This window comes from Watersipora subatra, chromosome 1, assembly GCF_963576615.1.
Source record: "Watersipora subatra chromosome 1, tzWatSuba1.1, whole genome shotgun sequence".
Classification (NCBI taxonomy): Eukaryota; Metazoa; Bryozoa; class Gymnolaemata; order Cheilostomatida; family Watersiporidae; genus Watersipora; species Watersipora subatra.
The window spans coordinates 46,024,747-46,048,103 of record NC_088708.1 but is presented as its reverse complement, the minus strand read 5'-3'; the positions used below and the strand labels follow the sequence as shown (position 1 = coordinate 46,048,103).

At 35.2% G+C, this 23,357-nt stretch overlaps 1 protein-coding gene across 1 annotated transcript in view; it reads left to right on the top strand.

Annotated features, from left to right (window-relative positions):
- LOC137388251 (voltage-dependent T-type calcium channel subunit alpha-1G-like) overlaps window positions 1–23,357 on the top strand; it is a 75,371-nt gene that overhangs the window by 12,052 nt on the left and 39,962 nt on the right. Inside the window, exons 5-13 of the mRNA XM_068074751.1 lie at window positions 4,557–4,842; window positions 7,254–7,346; window positions 11,149–11,739; window positions 13,793–14,019; window positions 14,717–14,880; window positions 18,857–19,018; window positions 19,752–19,766; window positions 21,737–21,858; window positions 22,388–22,539. Coding sequence (XP_067930852.1) covers window positions 4,557–4,842; window positions 7,254–7,346; window positions 11,149–11,739; window positions 13,793–14,019; window positions 14,717–14,880; window positions 18,857–19,018; window positions 19,752–19,766; window positions 21,737–21,858; window positions 22,388–22,539 — 1,812 coding nt within the window. The remainder of the gene's footprint in view (window positions 1–4,556; window positions 4,843–7,253; window positions 7,347–11,148; window positions 11,740–13,792; window positions 14,020–14,716; window positions 14,881–18,856; window positions 19,019–19,751; window positions 19,767–21,736; window positions 21,859–22,387; window positions 22,540–23,357) is intronic.

Below are 23,357 nucleotides of genomic sequence, written 5' to 3'. Positions count from 1 at the left end.
TAAATGCAACATTATCTGGCAACAACATTGCCAGTGTTTTACGAGTCATGCTAAATCAATTTATCTAAATGCAACATTTCCATACTCATAAAATAACCTTCTTTAGTAGATGAGTAGGCCAGAAACATGGATGAGTAGGCCAGAAACATGCTTACACAGTTGTGTACGCAGTGCACAAACTCAGTCAAACCATAAATTTATCAATGTCATTCATAGAACGTGTTCAATCGAACAACGCAAAATGATTGACGTTTGTTCCAGTTTGATGATGCTGACAAAACAACACACCGTAATGAATGCTTTGGCTATCTCGTCAAACTGGCACTGAGAGTAAGGATAGGCAACTCATGATAATATTCATGGCAGTGTTTAGCTAGATAGAAAATATCCTTAAATAGGTGTTTGCTTTGAGGAAGGATCCCTTCTTAGTTGAATGAAAATGAAAATGACAGTACTAAACTTTAAGGGTTGCCGAAACTCTAACATCGGATTATTTAATAAGTCATGTTAACTATTACCCAGTCTCAAATACTGTGATAGATTATAGGGTGCCAATAAAGCATATTGAATTCGCTTATACACAATAATATTAAATCCGTGGAAGGCGAGCTATTGATGCAGGTGTTAGAGTGTAGTGGTGAGTTCGAATCTCATAGGAAGCAGCTTTTTTCAACCTTGCAACAGAGGTTTTTGCAACCTCCCAACAGACAGACGGACATGACATTTATTATAGCAAAGATTATGATTATTTGTAGTAGATTTCAGCATCTGTAGTTGAGATGTAGCAAGTAACAGGCAGTTGTCAGAGAGAAAGGCTATTGCTGAGTGAGTTGGCGGGATGGAAAAGTTACTTCCTTGTTTTATTCAACTTAAATTTACGAATGCATTCGAATCAAAACCCCAAATGCAGTCTTCGCATGTATGGTAGCTCTTGAGCCTCTCAAATAATGCTTATCAACACTAGTTGCCACTTTAGTAGCCACCAATACACAGTATAAAGCGAAGATGCTGTTGTCATACATTCTGTAGTATGCTATACTTCATGAAGACAACATTATGTAACAATACATCCTGTGATGATAATGCCAGTGATCATAGCCATACTAACTGTACTAACACTTGTAAAATACACTCAGATATGGATTGTACGAGTGTGTTATTGATGGATGTTGATCATATGCAAAGAGTTGTGTTTTTAAGAACACCTTAGATCTTGTGGCGTGCTTAAGCTCTTAAGTGATCGGTAGAAAACCATCCACTCTGGCACATTCTTCAGGAGTTTGTAAAATACGAGGGCCATTCAATAAATAAGGTGAATTTATTTATAAGAAGAGTTCTATTATGAGCAAAAGTCTAATAGTTCTTTAAAAGTTTATATAATCGTTACTGATGACTCACTTGTCTTATAGCTTTAAACCTTAGTAACGTGTAAGCTTATCAGTTTCTTCACCAAGCATTTTCATTTACCACCAAAATATAGTATAATATGGTGTTATTATTTAGAGCACGGAGGGGGCAGTATTGAGCAAGGCATGCGCTGCAGAGCATGCCATGTAAGAAAAATTCAAGAAACATTTTTTTAAGTTTTCCCAGCAAAGCTGACCAAAACACAAGCTCAAAAATTCAACAGAGATCAATTATTCAATTTGCGGTAGCTAAAGGGTGTGAACCCAGTGAGATTTACAGGAGAATAAGGAATGTTCATGCAGAAGACAGTTTTAGTCAGAAAAATGTCTACAATTAGGCAAAATTGTTAAGAAATAATAGAAAACTTTCATCTTGTTACAACACGGTTTTAACAAACTAAATGTGAGTAATTCATAATCTACCAGAACTTAAAACATAATTGGTATTATCTGCTTCATAGGAATCTACTCACACTCGCTAGAGTAAATATCTATTCAGGCTCTTGCTATGTCTAAATCTGTATATAATATAATTGATGAGTGTTGTGAGAGTTATAGCAAAACAATACATATTTCTTTGGCTGCCGTCAATCTGGATACACTTGGATTAAGTTTATACTCCTTCACCTCAGTCTTATTATTTTGATGTTCTGTACTAACTGGTTACTAACTGGTACATGTTTCTATATTCAATGTTCAGCCAAGCTTTGACATCTGAAGCTAACCTGCTCTGATATCTGCTTTCATCATATGTTGGAGCAAATATTTTTTAAGATCACTCTGTATTTCAATTACAGTAGACGTTCCTGTAACGTAAACTTCCTACGACGTAAATTCCACTTAACATATAATTTATGTAAAGGTATAGCTTCGTATTAATATATCAACTTAACATAGAATTACCGTAATCATTAACCTTAAACCAAGGGATAAGAAAAGTAGAGGAATAGTCGATACAGACCAATAATACCACAGTTGTTGTGCAGTCATTAAATTAAAAAGTTTGGTTTAGTTTTTCCTTTTTAAAAGGCCAATAGGGTGAGTTTGAGATTATCTTAGAATGGATTAGGCAATTAACATGTATTTTACTGTTCGTATAATGTAAAATCCTTATAGCGTAAATGTTCTCAGAACGGATTATTTACGTTATAGGAGCATCTACTGTAATTCATATCGCTGCCAAGAAAACATAATGATAAATATAGTATTACAGCTAATGCATTAGGTAAAACAATGTAGAACACAATATTTTATATATTAAAATTATTTAATACATTAATAGAATTACTATTATATTAAATAATTAGATTAGAATTGATTAGATTAAATTGTATTCTATGAAAAAAGGTTATTGCCACATCATCGCTTGTATTCTAAAGACAGTTGAGTGGAAGTGTAACATTGGGGATACAGGAAACAGGTGATACGTCATTAGAGGTCACTATAACAGATAAGAGCTACATGTAGTCTAACTTTATAAATTAACATAACTTATATGTAAGTTTTGTATTAAATTTTATGTTTTTTCATTATTGTTAATTATTAAAATCAGCTTCACTGGTTTCCAGTTTTTGTTTGTTCATATTAGAGTCACTTTATTTTTCGTAACCAAATTGCTTTGGGGAATCTTTAGAGATATGATTTAAAAATTTTTGCTCATGCTTTTGGTTGTTTCTCATTTTAATGCTAAAAAACTATCACCTTTTTATTTTCTTCCACCAGTTATATTGTCTTCTTTAAGTTCATGAGTTTAAGACCTCAAAAGAAGGTATGAAGCACTGTTTAGTACTGTTCTAGTAACAGAACCAATAACATCATTTTTAATATTAGCAAAACTGTAATCTTTCGCGAAACTTTAGATGTCATCAATCGTAAATTAGCTTGTATAATGAGACAGATATTTGCTCAAATTTTACTTGGTATGTCACCAATTTTATAAGTTGATTTGAAGATAAGTGGGCGCATAACTATATTTTTAGCACAAGTCTACAATATCGTGTTTCAAGTAGTTTGCAACCAAGACAGGCCAAAATAAAATGTGTGCGTGTGCGAAATAAACTGGGCTCCTCTGTTAAAAAACTAAAATTCTCATTTACTAGTCATACATGTATATGACTTGAAATAAGTAAATAAAAGTTTATGTGGTGTGATTATATCTGTACATGGTGTGATAATATCTGTACATGGTGTGAACATATCTGTACACCGTGTGATCATATCTGTACATGGTGTGATCATATCTGTACATGGTGTGATCATATCTGTACATGATCTGAACATATCTGTACATGGTGTGATCATATCTGTACATGGTGTGATCATATCTGTACATGATGTGAACATATCTGTACATGGTGTGATCATATCTGTACATGGTGTGATCATATCTGTACAGGTGTGATCATATCTGTACATGGTGTGATCATATCTGTACATGATGTGAACATATCTGTACATGGTGTGATCATATCTGTACATGATGTGAACACATATGTACATGGTGTGATCATATATGTACTTGGTGTGATCATACCTGTACATGGTGTGATCATATCTGTACATGATGTGAACATATCTGTACATGGTGTGATCATATATGTACATGATGTGAACATATCGGTACATGGTGTGATCATATATGTACATGGTGTGATCATACCTGTATATGGTGTGATCATATATGTACATGGTGTGATCATATATGTACATGGTGTTATCTTCAACCATTAAAAACATTAAATGTTCTGAATTTAGACTACATAATCATTCAAAAACATAATTTTACAGCTCTTTGGTTTATATATTTGAAATCAAGACAAAATGATGATTAATTTAATATATAATTTATGGCTATTGACTAAATTCACAATGAGTGACAACGTTGTAAATAATAAATAAGTAATAAATAAAATAATAAATAACAATTCTATTTTCCAACAAAGGTTTATGTATATATGCCACTAATTTTACATAGTCTTCAAAATCCCCTCCGAAACCATCTCTCATTGCTTAATATTAATTTTTTTCAGTATCAGTTAGTTTTGTGTACAGAGTACAGTGAGTAGAAGTTTGGAGAACGTAATAGGTCATACACGTATGGGCAAAGGTATTACGGTTAAAAATTATTTGTTACAGTTCATTTGAAATCAGTCCTTACTACACTGGCGACTGGTCTTCCTTGGAGTTTATATGCGCTATGAATGGCAGCAGCGGAATGCTGACATGTAACGATATTCAAGCATCTATTGAGAATGAGATAGAATGTACTGAGCCATTCACTCCTCAAGTCCTGCACCCAGATTATAAAAGTGGAAACAGCAGTACCTGCGTGAACTACAACCAGTACTATACCGAATGCAGGCCGGATGGCCCAAACCCCTTCCTCGAGGCTATTTCTTTTGACAATATCGCTCGGGCTTGGATTGCTATTTTTCAGGTACTATTACAAACATGTTAACTTACAACTCAATGCTAATTTGCTAATTTAAAATAGTCTCTATCGCGGTGACATTCATGGCAAGTATTGACCTTGAACAGGATTTGGCATCACTCTTCAAAAGTTTCATTGGTGAAGTTTGACAAAACGTTTATCAAAAGCCAATAGACAATCAAATTCAAGCCATGTGGCCTAGCATTATATTGTTGTTTTAATCTACTGCATCTAATTCCATGTTATTTCAACCAACCTACTAAAGCTACCCAGTTAATGCAAAAACTCATTATGTACGATTATAGAAACAGCCTGTCAAGGATTGTCTCTTATATGCAGATGAAAAATATCTATACTTTTTGATAAAATCTAATTTGAATTTGATACGATCACAACTCTAAATTTCCCATAGAATGTCTAGCCAATATCAAGTAGAAGTACAGTCAAACTCCTACCTAGGAAGTTAGTTTATTCTGAGACTAGCTTTGTATGCTAAGCTAGTCATATGTTGAAGCAAGGACTTCACACTGTAAGCCAATTTATTCGTCACCTAGGATAGCTTTTAAATAAATGCTGCAAGTAAATGCTTATATGAAAACAAATTTACTATGTAAAATTATGTAAACAATTAATTGTAAAGTACTGAATTATAGATATAAAACTAAATTAATAGGGTATAATTGATAATGAGGCTTTATCACTACTCAGCCTACTAGGTTTGGCATTTGAAAGTAGAGACATTAAAAGTCCAGTTGGGCCATTTTACTCGAAACAATCTGCTGACACTATGTTGTTAAGTAGTCTTCTATGTCACTTTGGTTATTTGAATGTCAATTTTCTAGTAACTGGCTAAACTGTACGTGCATATTTAGGCATAGCTCATAGCACAACTACAATCCCTACCAGTGTTTTGATGATACATACAAGGAATTCCATGTTATTGCTTACAAAGTGCTCGTTCAATTTTGTAATTGCTTCAACCACTCGTGTATTTAAATCACATATTTCAACCAATCATGTATCAACAATCAATTTTCATAGAAATGGTCTTTTGCTCGCAGCATGCCATAAAGTTTCAGAAGTCTACAAATGCTTTGAAAGAGTGGTATAATTAGGAATGATTGAAGGAGATGCAAGTAAAGGTATTCCTTTATCTGAGTCGGTAATTGAGAGAAATTAATAATGAGTAATGAGAGTAATTCAAATCAGTTTTCGTTGTAGCCATTTTATATGTAAAGTTTGAACATCATCAAATCCTTTGTCAGCTGCTCTAAACAACCCACAATTCTTTATTCACGTCATCACATGACTCATCACATGACTGGTCACATGACTGGTCAAGACTAGGTTTTTTTGCCAAAAGCTTAATATGTATATACGCTTAAGACAGTTGCATGTAAACTGCCTGATAGATCAAATGATCTGAAATTTGGTGATTCTACATAAAATACTCAACAACGTGGTGTTAACATTGTTTCCTCTGAAAATGGCCTGAGAGGACTTTTAAGAAAGATATGTGATGTAATTTACTATAACTTAGACTGAGGGAAGTTTAAACTAACCTAGCTTGTATGTTTGTATTACATTTAAAATTCTATGTTCTCATATTAGTTTTTACTAGCCTTTTTACTTTCATTTACATAATTGTGATTTTGTTGAGAAAATTCGAACATCGTATGCTGGAAATTACTTCGGGTATAATGCCTAATTAGAGCTTCACCATTCCCAAAAATCACCAGGCAATTTGGCATTGCAAATAGACAATTTGCCATATTATTACTATGTACAAAAACTTGTAAATTTTTGTTCATACTTTTTGTATGTTTCAATTTAATAAGAAACATGTTTTTGTGTTCATGAAAGTTAGAAACATTTATTTTATGAATGCCCATGTGTGTGGAGGGCCATGGAATGAGCTTATTATAAGACTATAAAGACTATTATAAGACTAGAAGGCACCAGTTTTAGCTCCAGTATCAGTAACTTTGAAAATCATCAGATGTGAGATAAATCGCCATTACACAATTATATCATTTATACAATTGGCGATTTTTCTTTAAATGGTGGCGGTTTTCAAATCATTTACCTTAAAAATTACCACCAAGCGATTAAATCGCTGTGTCGTGAAGCTCTATGTCAAACGTTTGCTGGAACTCTATATCACATATTAACAGGTTCGTATGTTAAGGCTTTTGTAAGAGAAGGTTTAAGATAGATAATAAAGTAATAATTCAGTAATAGATAGTCATGGCAATAAAGTGTTTGAGTTGTTTCTCCTGTCTTATTAAAGTTCTGGTAGCTTGTATACTGTCAGTAAGAGTATGACATCCCTTCTCTATTCTGGAGTAACAGTCGATATGTTACACTGTGAGGTTTGTACAAATCATCATACCTGAAGACAAATGTTTGTTCGACAGGTGATCAGCTTAGAGGGCTGGGTAGATATCATGTATTACATTCAAGACGTCCATTCTTACTGGGTGTGGATCTACTTTCTCGCACTCATAGTGGTAAGTTTCTAAGCTGACTCTAAATTTCTCATATGATTGAGAGACAGCAAGGCGGAATGAAAAACTTGAAGCCTTGTGTATGTTAATTAAACTTTGACGTTAGATTTGTCTTAGAAAAGTTCTTAGAAGTCAATTTTAAAGATTGCTCAGCATTAGACCGGTGTCTATAAAGCTGGTGAACATTTCACAAAACAGCAGTTAAGAAAGAGACTTCTATACCTTCTACCAAACACAAAACGTGATGGTAACATCTAATGTGAGTGCATTGGTTGATTTGAGAGAAACGGCTGTGTTGATAGGAAGCTTGCTTTACTCTTTTCTTGTTTACATTAAACCATAACTGTCACGTACAACTGTTATTGTATTTACTAGGTAAATCAGACACGCTGATTCCAATTTTGTACTCAAAATAAAAATTGGTCCACTACCTTTCAGAGTAATGAAGGTTTTTACAGCGTTTTAATATCGGTCCCGAAAACAACACGATCGGCATAACAAGCTCCGCCCATAAATACGTGACATAGCCTAGCTTTTTAGGAACGGAAATTAGGGATGTTTAGTCCGATTTAGAATGATGGAGATGGGTGACTTAAAACCCATTATTATCTAAATTCAACCTTCAAAATAATCTCAGTATTTTCTGAAAGGTAGATAAGCTATTTAACATGGCATATTTAAAAATGAGCTCAAAAAAGCGCGATAACAACACTAGCTTGTGATAAAATCGCGCTTTTTTTGAGCTCATTTTTCTCGACGTTCAGCCTATTAAACATCATGTAACAAGCTACGAGCAATTTTAAATAGTTTATATACCTTTCATAAAAGACTGAGATTATTTTACAGGCTGAATTTAGATAATAATGGGTTTTAAAACACCCATCTCTATTATTCTAAATCGGACTAAACATCCCTAACTTCCATTCCTAAAAAGAGTCACATATTTATGGCTGGAGCTTGTTATGCCGATTGTGTTGTTTTCGAAACAGATATTGAAACGCTTTAAAAAGCCTCATGACTTTGAAGGTTAGTGGACCAATCTTTATTTTGAGTACAAAATCGGAATCAGGGTGTCTGATTTACCTAGAAAATACGATAAAAGTTTTATGTGACAGTTATGGTTTAAGTAATATGTAATCTGACGGTAAGACTAAAAAAATATTGGCAGCAACTTATATGAAAATGATTATTTGTAATCAAATTTCCCAGAAAATTATTCATTTCAACAGCTTTATGGGCAGTTCAGACTGATAGAGAAAGTAGTGCCAATTTGAAATATAAACTAAAAACTGCCACAATTATATATAAGTATATCAAAATTCCATTGTTTTTGACTTTGCACATTTATTTTTTATAAGCGTTTATTGTATAAAGAAGTTAAGCTATTTTCTACAAAATAGGATTTTTGGAATTCACATTCCCAAAAGTCAACAACTGCGAGCTGATTAATCAGAGTGTTTTTATAAGCAAAGTAAAAGGGCTTACAACATAAATATCGGTACATGAAAGCACAACTGGTTTTTGTAGGTACTTGAACATTGTGTTAGCAACAAATTACCATAAAAGATGAAAAATTAAGTAAAATCAACAAACAAAACTGACAACTCAGTAGAGCAAAAATGAAACCAACACAGTAGAGCAAAAGTGAAACCAACACATAACTGACGACACAGTTGAGCAAAAATGCAACCAACACAGTAGAGCAAAAGTGAAACCAACACACAACTGACAACACAGTTGAGCAAAAATGAAACCAACACAGTAGAACAAAAGTGAAACCAACACACAACTGACAACACAGTTGAGCAAAAATGAAACCAACACAGTAGAGCAAAAGTGAAACCAACACACAACTGATAACACAGTTGAGCAAAAATGAAACCAACACAGTAGAGCAAAAGTGAAACCAACACACAACTGACAACACAGTTGAGCAAAAATGAAACCAACACAGTAGAGCAAAAGTGAAACCAACACACAACTGACAACACAGTTGAGCAAAAATGAAACCAACAAAACCAAAAATTTAATACATATAATAAAATTCCATTCTCAATCGCTACCAGTTATGCTATATTGTAATGCTCTATATTTTTCGGCAGGTTTTCAATCACAAAATGATTAGAGGAGTTACATTCAAACCTCAGGTCAGGATACATCCTCTCAACGCTAAATATATGCGTATATATTTTTTATATTAAAAACAAAAACAACAGCTGAGTGAACTTTCACAAAAATTTCATCATAAGACGCAGGCATGCGGGCTGGGGTTGAATGCTTGACACCCTCAAATGCGCATTGCAGCTCTAATATGTCCAAAATGCGGAAAATCTTTTCTCGAAGAAGCTTTTGTCTCCAGACAAATCAATCTATGAGAAGTCTTATTCTAAAGTCATGTAGCAGTTTTTGTATGGCCCTTTCTGCTGCAGTCGATAGTTCGTTAGTATTGACCATTCAGCTGTCTTAATCCATTATGTTCCATTTGAGCCGAGTCGGACCTTGGGACCCAGTGTATAGTCACACAACCATTTTATATTGATTTCATTCAAGCTATTTTCTTCTTAGCGAGTATACTTGGGAGCGCGTGCTTGTGGCATTTAATAGTAGCGTATTTAAACTTAATACAATAGAGTAATACATACATTGGCTGTCTCTATACTCAAGACATTAAACTATGCCATGCTACAGAGATAGCGATTACATCATGCAGAGCTATACCATTAAAGCCTGGTTCCCGTATCGGCTGCGAGACCCCAGCGGTAATCTTGCGTAGTAAAACACTTGCGAAGCTAGGCTCTGCGGCTTCTGTTCACATAAAGCTGCATCACTAATAATCACAAACAGTTTTGGCTTGCTATGCCCGTTTTGAAAATGCTGATCTTCACCTGTGCAGTGTGTTTCTGGAAGGTTTTGCCTGCGGCTCTACGAAAGTTGAACAGTGCTGAACTCTTGCGCTGACCACCGGGAACTACTGGCGGTCCTCGGCGCGTAGGTTCACATTGTACCGCTGATAGCCCTGCGGTGCTGTCGCCGATGCTTGCGTCGTATATAGGAATCAGGCTTAACTGGGTGGAGTGTAAAAACAGTCTCTCATGGCGGTTCAATTATTTATGATATGATGAACGTAACCAATGTGACAAATCATTTTCCGTCCATGTGTAGATATGGAATGGTATCATAATTATTAGTTTTGTTATATTCATCAGTTTAGTAATGACTAGCAGTACAACTGAATAGATCCTGTATTCATTGAACATCAAGAGCATCATTATAAATAGTGCCATATGCAGGGATGCAAATAAATGACTAGCACAGGGCAGAAAATAAGTGTATAACATTGAAAACAGATCATAAAAGGGTATTAGAGGATTGAAGATGGATGCTTCTAGAAGAAGTTGAGGTTCAAGCAACAGCTATCGAAATGTTTTACTTTTTGTTGTGTAAGATACTAAAAAGAAAGGCTAAATCAGATACTAGGGAGCGAGGCTATGTAAGGCGCTAAGATCAAAAGCAAAAAACATATTGAAGAGAGTCAATGATGAATTAACGATGTCCGCCTCCTGACTTTTTGAAGTCCCTATATTGCTAACTAAAAGAGTTCTGCATGTAGAGTTCTGTATGCCTTGAGTTTGACCAGAGAAGCCCGATCATTACTGACAGGCGTGAAAAAAGTGCTGAGTTGAAGGAATACTTATGCCAGCACATGCAGATTTATTTACGGATGAGCAAGGATTAAGCATTGCCATAATAATAGCCTGTTAGGGATAGACAAGTCTGGTACATTTACTCTATTTATTTCTTGTAGATTGGATCCTTTTTCATGGTAAATCTATTTCTTGTGGTCATTGCTACCCAGTTCTCAGAAACGAAACGACGAGAAACAGAAAAGATCGCAGAAGAAAGGAAAAGATACAAGTCTTCCACGACGTTAGTTAGCACTAAGACAGACAGCGATGGATGCTATAACCAGCTCCTCAAGTATATTATACATCTATGTAGACGAGCGCATAGGCGGTTAAAGCGTAAATACAACAACTGGAAAGAAAAGCGCAAAACTAAACTAATGTCAACAAAAGAGAATGGAGATGAGCTTGAGGTAACAGATATACAATTAAATCTCTTCAGCAATCACATACACTGCAAGCCATGTTATCACATGCTAGCTATGCTGGAAGGCTGTCCTGTGCCTGTAGCCTCACCAGAACTCAGCGAGTTAGACTCAGTATCTCAGCTTGGAAGATCGAGAGGCTTTAGCGCTAGTCCGCATTGTTTTCGCAGTAATGATAAAGGCAGTCCAGTGATATTTGTTTCTGCCGGTCAAGACGAGACGTCGTTTGGTAACTCGCACCATGGCAGCACCACGGGAGCCCACAATGGAGGACTTAAAGACAGCAAGGTTAGTACTCAGGTCTTTCATTTTCACTACGGCTCCTATCTGATAATTGGTGCTAGAGTTTTAGCCTTGATTGATATGAGCAAAAAGTTGAATCAGTTGCGTCATTCTCTAAGCATTTTTAAGCTATAGTATTTTATGTCAATTAATAAGAATTTGCTTGTCTTGTTGTTCTTTGCTGGTGTAAAATTTTATAGCCTCTGTACCAATCATGCCAACTTTTGTTTATGTTATCAAAGCATGATCATATTTTTAAGATTTTCAATGAAGCCAATTCGGCAGCGATATTTTGACTGTCATTTTTCAACTTCAGTTCTGCTGCTTGTGGACAAATGTTTTTCTACCAAGTTATAAAAGAGCTGGGTGCATAGTTGTTGTTTTGAATTTCACTAAATGCCATGCTAACGTTCATTTATGGTTGACATATAATCTACCAATAGAAAATGCCAAGCGTTCATCTATGGTTGACATATAATCTACCAATAGAGAATAACTTTCCTTCGTTTAGAGATGAACTTACCTAAAGTGTTAGTAGATTTTATCAGAAAGTGTCCGTGTTTTTCCATCGATTGTCATTGTTTTTGATGTTTGAAGTGATTTAACTGCCAGGATGTTTCAAGATTAAAATCGACAACACTTGATTACGGGTAAAAATGTTTAGAAGAAAAGTACATGCCGAAATGACATCACTAGTTGCGCGACTGCCTGTCTTTATCGTTATTCATATCGGCTATTTTATTCAAGTTACAGCGTTGCGCGACTCAATTCTGTCGATCTTTTTGCAACTACACATGTCTTAATCACATTCTTGCTTGATCTGTGCGTTTTAACTGCGATCAAGTTTTGTCGATTATAATCTTAAAACATCCTAGCAGTCGGACCACCTTAAACATCAAAAACAATCGCAAATTATAATAATGTACGGATACTTTCTGATAAAATCTACTTAAACTTTGTGTAAGTTTGTCTATAAAGATTTATAAGATCTTCCAGTAGTTGTTCTGCCAGTTCATTCTTTTATAAATCTTTTTTCTCTCCAGTTAATTCTAACACTACATGATAGTCACATTGTTTATTGGCAGGTTTGTTTAGTACCAGATAAGACGGTTAACTAAAAACCTGAACCTTGATGTTAGGCCAGTTACATAGAAGATGTCGATTGGTACGAAGAAAATAACAGATAAAACTTTCAAACATGTCCATATTCAAGAAATGCAAATTATTTGATATCATGCAAAACATTTGCCATATAAAAGGCTTGGACTCGCTGCGTCATAACTTATATGCAGACCAGAGTTTAGTTTAAACTGTAACAATGACCTACACTTGATTCATGCACTGCTTGTTTACAATCAGATGGCGCTAATTGATAGCCCCACTGGGGCTTTTTATAATTTGCAACTTTGCATATAGTGAGATAATATTATGCGCCTACGATAGGCATAAACAAATATGCATGCATGATTAACTTTATTCAAACAGGTTTTGTAGATCTGCTGGAAACATCAATTTTATTATTTATAAGATAGGCAGACTGTTCAAAATTTGCAAACAGATGCAGATTTTAAAACTGACTCGTTAAAAGTGCAACTAGTAAGTCAGTAAATTTTTGTTATGAGAGGCTTCAACAGAATTTTTTTAAATATGTTTCCAAAACATTAAATGGAATGCATTAATGAGATTATTTCAATGTGTTATCATTTCATTCGCTGCTGCAACGAGGCAATGTAAAACAAAAACGCTTGAGTTGCCTTTTTTTAGAAAAAATCTTAATTTTTAATTTTATTTCTCATTTCTTTTTGTTTCACTTCTTCTCATCTTCCATTCTTTTCACTTTCTCACCTCTTTTTATTTTCATTGTTCACACTTCTCTCTTTTTCGCTTTTCTCCTCTTTTTTCTCCTCTTTTCCCCTATTTCTTTTGCTTTGTTTACTTCAGATCACATCAATGCCTCTAATATCTTTATTTTGTACCAATAGCTCATCATGTCTGCTTCAGACTGGATAACGATAAAAAGGTAGACATATGTGGTACTTGATGCAGTCATTTCTTTTAGATTGTGGTCGATACAAATGAGGGAAAGGAAAATATGGCCCTATTAAAGGTGGTATCTCCACACTCGGATGCCTCGTCTATAAGAAGCAGCAAATTTTCATCTATTCACTCATCCGTTCATTCTTCTCCGCAACATTCTCCACAAGTGTCCTACAGACAGAATCATCAAGATATGTCATCCCCAGTTTCTCTGGCTGCCGACGAGCAATGCAGAGAGCTCCTATTAGAGTAAGTTTATACGTGCTGGCTGCATCCTTGCTTTTATTTAGCTCATGGCTAGTAGACAATAATCACTAAATACTTTCTCTTTCTCTGATAGTCACTAACTTCACTTTCTCCACAATAAGCAAAAGTCACTATTTGTACTTATCTACAGTTATTAGTTAGTTACTACTTGCACTGTATCACCAGTCAATAACTAACAGCTATATGATACTCAGAAAAGTAATGACAATTAGAGATTGTACAGCAATAGTACCGGTTTGTACTTTAAAAAGTTTATTTTCAATCAGTGAATATATTTACAATATTATTGGTTGAGACTCCAACAACCTTGATGCAATGGGCGCTAAAACTCGCTGATACTGGCAACACATTGGCATTGCCTGTCTACAACAGTAAGGTTGATCATCGCAATCAGTTATGTTATATCTGCCACCAAAGAATTTTCATTTTCATGTCAGTAACTGTTGGACTGTGAAATAATGTGATCCAAAGTGAAAATAATAAACCGATAATTTCCTACATTCACGTTACCTATTTAGTGCATACATGTACACGTAATATTTAGCTTGTTTCTCTATTTGTAGGGCCTTTACTCCATATATAAATTCTATATTGACTCGCAGTTGTATGTATTTCATCTAGGCTAATAGCTCTATTTACTCAATATGACAGTAATAGAATACATTTGCTGAACCTACAGGTCAACAAATGAGAAACCAAAAGCTATCAGCAAGCACCTGACTGTGCCTCTCCCTCATACTCCAAATCGGCTGCAGGTGCCAGCTGATGGAGGAAGCAGTCATTCCATCCACTCAAACAGCTCCTCTATCAGTGCCGGACCAGGTGCCAAGAGGCATCCGCTGTGTAAGTTTTTTGCTAAACAGTAGAAGAAAAAGAGCTTATATGTAGTATAAGTAGGCTTACATTGTATTGGAAACAACCGCAACCCTCATTCATGTTTTCTTGCTCTCGTCTCTGTTATCATTTTCACCAGGCAACATAAAGCTTCGGCGTCATCTCTTTCTAATACCAGCAAATAGTATGCATTATAGAATGGTGACTACATGATTACAGCTTTTTTGTAAAAGAAGCCAAGAAATTTTAAGCAAATTTCACACGGCTGCCAAGCTAAAGCACTCAATTTGCGCGTATCTTAACTGAAGCAACAAAGGTTTTTAAAAATATGTGACACAGGTTCAAACTTCAAACGTTCTTTGGTAGATAAACAACGATAGTGAACAAATAGAGTAGACAATTGCCCTAGCTAATAATAAATCACCCAATCAAATGATCGATGTTGCCTGTTTTGTTTCTTTGTGATTCTAATCTTGAAAACAATCAAGTGACAGTGAACAAATGATGAGACAACTTCATTCACCAATACTTCAATACTAAAGTGTAAAACTAAACAAAAGGTTCAGTTATCTCTGATGGAACTGTATTAACCATAAGAAAAGCTGTTCGGTGGCGATATTCCAGAGTTCGTTTACTTCTGCACTTCTCGATCGAAGATTTCGATGTTGAGTTCCGCGGTTTGGTTGGCACGCGTGTCTACTCATTGCATTGCCAAAGTAAGTAATATATGTTTAGGTGGTTCTACAAGTTTGAATTTTGTATTGTAGCTCTTTAAAATAAGTACACATAGTAAATAAACCTAACTCCACCTCAAGGAGAGAAATACTCCTAGAAGGATTTGAATGAAAAATCTGTTTCAATCATAACAAAAATATAAATCTTAGTGTCTGTCCATCTGTGATTCAGTCTGTTCAGCAATAGCTATTAAAATCTTAGAACGAAAAATCCACATCACAAAGGATTCGATCTCAAAACCTCCCGTTTGCCAGACGACTAGCTAACCAATTAAACTACACGATGGATTCATTGGGCGATATAAGTCGCTATCTAAATTAAAATACGCATAACGATTGCATTACGACTTAACATCACTAAAGCTTGCTCTCACTTCTCTTATTAGTAAGTTTAGCAATACAGATACTAGCTTGCTCAAATTATTCATTGGCAATGAGCATGGTTAATGGCAAGTGGCAGGCAACTACATTGCCCGCCACTATTTATAAGCTGTTTTTTAATACTTATGTACCACCAGCATTCTGCTAGTAATATTATATAGCAGTTGGAAGTTGTTTGAACACAATCTGATGGCCATGACATACGTGTTGGCAAAATTTCAAGTAAAAATATCTGATATGATTTTTAGTAAAGACCAGCAATAAGCATGATATTTCCCAAGATTTCCTTCATGTTCAACCAGATAGACTGCAAGTGGGTGTTTAAGAAGCTTGTTTTTTGGATACAGACAGAGTTTTAAAACCAAGTATTTTTAGCAACCAACTGAGAGACACCAAGCATATAAATTCAGAGTTTGTATGAAATCGGCCCAAAAATGTAGAAATGCATAGCAATTACAGCGACTAACAGACACATGAGCACACAATGACTGAGTAGGATTTATCAATATACATTATAATCAGAAGAATTGTTGCACAGAAAGCTTGAGTAAAGTCTGCACAAAATTCTCTTTTAGTTTTGCTATACTAAAGTATAGAAAAACTAACAATAGTATAGTATATTAGTATACTATACTATATATTAGTATATAGTGTAGTATGCTAAACTATAGCAAACACTTTAGTATAGTATAGCTATACTAAAGTATAGCAAATATACAATATATGTACAAATATTTAAACTATTTGTCGTCATGATGAAAATAAATAAAGTCATAAACAATCAAGTTTCAAACTTCATAAACTTCATTTATTTTTCAAATGGTAAAAAGTCTATTTTCTAAACCATATTATAATATTATTAAGGGCAAAAAAATTTGCAATATTCTTAGGTTTTTTAATTGACTTTTAAAATGGAGGAATTAATATTTTTAGTAAGTAAAATGATGTTGTGTTTTATTCAACCTAAAAACGTGAGACTGAAGCTCCACCTGTTTGAGATTTTATGAAGTAGATTTGTTGAAGGCTTTATGCAACTAAAACTCAATTTAAGGAAATCTTGTTACATAGAATGTGATCATTGACAAGATTAATGAGTTTTATTTTTAAACCAAATTCAATCTGAGTATATGAGTGAGGTCACTATTGCCCAGTTAACAGCTGTGCATATATAACACCCTAAGTGCTAAAGTCTTTTACACCGTAATTGGCTACACTGACATTTGCAGTCAACCACACACACACATACACACACACGGAAGTGTCTGATAGGTTTCTTAGGCAAAACATTTAATAACACATGTATGAACAGTGTATGCATACTAGAACTGTACCTTATATGATGGCAGCTGGCAGCTGTCAGCAAGTAGTCTCACCTTTTAAAACTTGTTCAGCACATTACCTCATTTCTTTAAGTGCAGAACAATTTGTCTGGTCATTTTTTGGAACTCAAGCTTATGATTTTAACTTATTTTGTCCTTTAAACATCAGTTAAATTTAAACTTTTTTGAAAAAAAGCAAAGAGCTGATAAAATTACATATTTATTTTTCGATTGGTTGAATGAGCTTTTTAGCTGCTTTGTGGAAGTTTGTCATGCAATGGTGATCGATGTATGTTGTTAATTTTAATCGCAAGCAGACGAGTCAGTAAACTCACACGCTGAAGGAGGTTGTGTCACACGAGCTATTTCTGTTTCTCCTAACCAAATATATAACAGATTTAAGATGAAATCAATATGCTTATAAATACAGCGATGGTCAAGTAGCAATCTGAGTGCAATTGGCTTTTCTCTAGTCAACTGCATCAGATATACTACGTACTAGATGCTTGAATTATTATTAGCCTCTGCTTCTTCATTAAAGCAAGCCTACATTTGAAGAAAGCGTAGAAAAATACAATAGTTGCTGATTTATCTATCTGTTGTAGGTTATCAGTTACTGTAACACTTTTGACAGCCAGTTAAAGATTTTCAACTATTGTATTTTTCTATCTTTAACTGGCTGTCAAAAGTGTTACAGTAACTGATAACCTGCAACCAAAATGGGGTTTTTTCTGACACGAGGCACAGTTAAAAAACCTTGTCTGACATAGGACACAGTGAAAAGATACCTTTCTGACATAAGACACAGTTTAAAAATACCTTGTCTGACATGAGACACAGTTAAAAGATATCTTGTCTGACATAGGACACAGTTAAAAGATACCTTGTCTCACATAAGACACAGTTAAAAGATATCTTGTCTGACATGAGACACAGTTAAAAGATACCTTGTCTGACATAGGACACAGTTAAAAGATACCTTGTCTGACATAGGACACAGTTAAAAGATACCTTGTCTGACATAGGACACAGTTAAAAGATATCTTGTCTAACATGAGACACAGTCAAAAGATACCTTGTCTAACATAAGACACAGTTAAAAGATACCTTGTCTGACATAAGACACAGTTAAAAGATACCTTGTCTGACATAGGACACAGTTAAAAGATACCTTGTCTGACATAGGACACAGTTAAAAGATATCTTGTCTGACATAAGACACAGTCAAAAGATACCTTGTCTAACATAAGACACAGTTAAAAGATACCTTGTCTGACATGAGACACAGTTGAAAGATACCTTGTCTAACATAACTTTCTCACCAGTTGCAGTGTTTAATCTGATACAACATAGTATAGGGTTGGCAAGTTTAAATAAAATAAAATCTGAATATACAATTCTTTTTGTAAAAATGTGCACCATTGTCTGTGTAATAGAGTGGAGGGATGAAATTAAAAGCTTCAATATTTAGATTTACCCATTACCACTACGAAGCTAGCTGATTTTTTTTTCCAATGTGAAAGATAAGTAATGTACCAATATGTATTTTAGCTGAGAACAAAGGATTCATTTTCTCTCAACTTAGCTACATGCCTGGTGAATGTGATCTGCTATGTGCCGAGTGCCAACATCTCTGCGTTGAGCTCCAGAAACAGGATAAGGCTAAGATCAATGAAGACAATCAACAATTTTCTCTTGCTAATAGATGTGCTGGTAAGTAGAGTTTTTCTGTCTGATTTTTGAAGATGGTTTGAGTTTTGCATTGTAGCTTATCGTGGGCTGTGTAGAGTAAAAGAATTATCTTCGTTTTTTCATGGTAATATTGGCCGGTATATGGTATATGCTATTTCTATAATAATTAGTTCTTGAGTTTTGTTTTTGTGAATTTCCTGCTTCATGTAGCATTTTGTAGCTTATCTGTTAGAGACATGGCAGCAATGCAAATTTGATGCAAATCTCTCATTCACTCTCACTAGTAGGAAATAGCTATACTTGCTTAAACTTTGGAGTTGTCTACTCACTATGACAAGTAAATCTCCATAGTCAATCACCCTATTATTGACATTGGGCAGCCTAGTTGTTAGAGACATTAACAACTCTGTGCGAGTGTCTAGCTTCAACTAATAGCTTTTGTCACTCCCCCTACTAATTGGTACAAAATTTTTTTTTAATATTCAGAGAATCATTTACTCAGTGTACCAAGCAAATTGCTTTTATCTGACATTGAAGAAATTCAAAACTATGTGAGATTTTCAAACCTCTCTTTTGACTGAGAAAATTTGAAAATTACTTTACTGAAAGGCTGACAACAAGACAGGCTATGTATAGCATCTATCTGTATGGGTTTTTCAGCAGTTGACTTGATAATATTACGTTTAATTCAACAGATAATTAGAGTCATTATGAAAAATATATTTGCATTATTGATTTCGGGAACTCGTTGCAGAGCAAGCTGATAATGGTAAATGCCTTGTATAGCTTTAGTACCTGTCAACATTATCTACTACCTGTTAGTCTCTATAACAGTCTAAAGGCGTGGTCACACGAGCACCGAACCGACGTAGGATCGGTTCGGTTCGGAGGCTGGTTCGGTTCGTAGCACATGTCACACGGCCACCGAAGTAACTTCGCTTCATAGATACCATACATATAGAGACAGGACACGGTTTCATTAGTAGTTTTTATGTATTTGAGTTAAATATTTCTATTGTAAACAAAAAACTTTGAGGAACTATTATAAATCATAATTACACAGCAGATTTATCAGAAGATCGTTCAGCTGCTCAAAATAAATCACTCGATACAAAGATTTTGCTAACCCTTCCCATCAACATAATTATATTTTTTTAATAACATATGAATGTTTTTCTATGCTGAGTACATAACAAACAAAAACAGTCTTTATCATAGTACTGTGGTTTTACATAAATAAATCAGTCAACGATAGTTCATCAGGATGAATATGACACATTACTTATATTCTACACGAAAGAAAATCACAACCATTCCCTTACATTTATGCAAAACTTAAGTGCAACATCTTACATTTATGCAACCCAATCACAAGTCCGGGTGAACCTTGTCGTAAATTGCTTCATGTTGTTTATTTAACGAAATAAAAGTATCGTCCCATTTCTTTTTTAACTTTACTCACACGCACGTAAGAAGAAATGTGACGCGTGCTCGCTAGAATTCTAGAATTTTAACCAGCCAATAAGAGCAAGGGTTCGGCACGAAATTTCGAGCAGTACCGAAATAGTTCGTTTCGGCCAGAAATGTCCTCAGCCGAACTTTTTAGAGCTGAAAACGACGTCGTTTTGCGTCATTTAGTTCGGTTCGGTGCCCGTGTGACCACGGCTTAAGCATGTCTCATAGCTAGTAAGCATTAGCAACATTTCCCTGCCTGCTCTCATTCTCGAGCAGCTAACTGCTATCTGCTGTCTGCTTTAGTTGATTAACCTAGTTTCTAATATGTTATGTAATTCATACTAATTAGACTATGAATCTGCTTGTATCAGATTTGTACCATCTAATAGCCATGATTATAGTTCTATTTTACATAAAATATGGTGACCGCTGGCGCAATCCTCTACAAATAGCACAACAGCACCTCAGTATTTACCTACATCGGTCAAATTCGACCTAAAAGCTATTAGTCTGCTAGTCTGCCGAAACATTATGGGTGTGTAGAGGTACCATGAAATTTGACCATTCTAGTTGCTGCCCCCATTCTAGTTTAATGGGACAGCATACTTATCAGACTGACCTCTGATGAGTACTCTTGACAATTTCTTATTTCAAATTAAAACTTTGCAGATAATATAACAGTTTAAAATGACTGTTTTATAGTATGGAAACAGCTTGAATAAAATCGACTTTCCAACGAATTCAGAACAAACACATTTATTTTATACTCTGTATTAAAATTTAAAAGCAAAAAACTTCATGTTTTTCAAACAACTTCAAAACTTCACTTCATGTGTATGTTTAAATATGTATTAATGATTATTGATAAACTCTTGCGGAGAATTTCAAAGTTATGGTATATACGAGACATATTGCAGAGGGATTTTTCCTTTTCTTCACGCGTAAATACCATGGCTGCTATAGATGTAATAGTTTTTGTAACAGCTGTCTAGCTTGTAGGCTCTGCTTGGCTCAGAGCTGGTGAGCCGCTGCATTTGCTAATGTTTGCATGCGCTGCTATATTAGACAATTGGTTGGCATCGACCTACAGTATATATTGCTGTCAGCCACTTTTTCTTAAAAATGAATGTTGCAGGAAAAACCATCTGGGGTTACAGCTTGCGTAATCGCATTTTTCTCTCAATCATTTGCAGACCTCCAATATGTCAGCATTGGCAGCAAAATATCTTTGTTGGCTGTATCATTTCTATTCAGTAATGGAATGACTGGTGAAATTATTTATAGGCAAGCTGCGGAAATGGAGAGCTTGGCTCAAGGCACAGGTGAACAGCAATGCCTTCCGCAATGGCATTTTTCTTTTCATCTTGATAAACACTGTCATGATGGGCATGGAGCACCACGGACAGGTTTGTGCATTCTCTTTCACAACTTACGTTTCTGTTACAGTCACGGCCTCAAATACTTCTGTTACAGTCACTGCCACAAAATACGTAATTGTTTATGATGAAACACCAAAAGAAGTGTAAATCATATCACTAATTGGGAGTCAGCTAAACTTTTTAACGCTCTAGCTTGTACAAACCAGATTGAGATGCCGGAACAGTAACTTTTGACTAACACCTTTATTAGTGGCTTGCAGAAACAAAATGAGCATTATGTGTGCGGCCGGAATAGACTCATATCCTACCTATTCTAGGACTTTTGGGGGCCAGTAGTACGACTCATACTCATCATAGCCTCAAATCGCTACGAAGCTGACCTGTGACCATTATCAAACTCATATTAAAGAAGCTGTTGTCCAGAGGTTTAAAGATGGCAGCGGTTTTCAATTTTTATAAGAAATCATCTCTGTTGCTAAACATTGAAATGCTCCAACACAAATTCGCTGAGTCGCTGTCATGTTATTATACTATATGTCTTGTTTGTATTTACTAGCCACCTCTTCTCACTCAAATAGTTGAGTACAGCAATTACGTCTTCATTGCCATATTCAGCATTGAGATGATCTTGAAACTGCTGGCTGAAGGGCTGCTTCAGTATGTCAAGGACGTCTTCAATGTTTTTGATGGCTTCATTGTGATTATGAGGTGAGGTTAGCAAAATATAATAGTGAGCTTTTATCACTATACCAGAGTTAAATATAGTACAAGGTGAGGATGGTAAGATATAACAGTGAACTGATGTCACTATACTAGAGTGTAATATAGTGGAAGGAGTGAAGATAATAAGATATAACAGCAAACTTATATCACTTTACCAGAGTTGAATATAGTGAAAGGAGGTGAGGGTGATAAGATATAACAGTAGTAAACCACCGTTATAGTATAATTCCAACACGGCTTATTAGAATACTGTAATAATTCCTATTGATAGGTGGGTATCTTAGTAATAGTACTTTTCAGCAGTAATATTATATCAGAGTAGTAACATACCAGTGTAGTAATGTACTGCAATAATGTCAAATTTCTTCTATGGGTTGACAGTAGCACCAGTCTTTCAGTTAGTGTCTGATGCACTTAATAAAAATGACTTGATGTATCCGTAACTTGATGCAAGATCAAATATCTTGAGACTAAATCACAGCAAACTCAAATATAAAGCGTGGTTCCCTTATCGGCTGCGAGACCCAGCCGGTAATCTCGCGCAGCAAAACACTTGCAGCGCTAGGCAAGACACTTGTCGCTGTTCACATAAAGCTGTGTCGCTAATGATCTCATACAAAATGGCCGCTCATCATGCCATTTTGAATGTGTCGACTTTCACCTGTTCAATGCATATCAGGAAGATTTTGCCTGCAGCTCCTTGCAAAAGTTGAACAGCGCTGAACTCTACAGTAGGTTCTCATGTCACTGTCGATAGCCCTGCGATCCTGCCACCAGTGCTTGGCGGGTATATGGGAACCAGG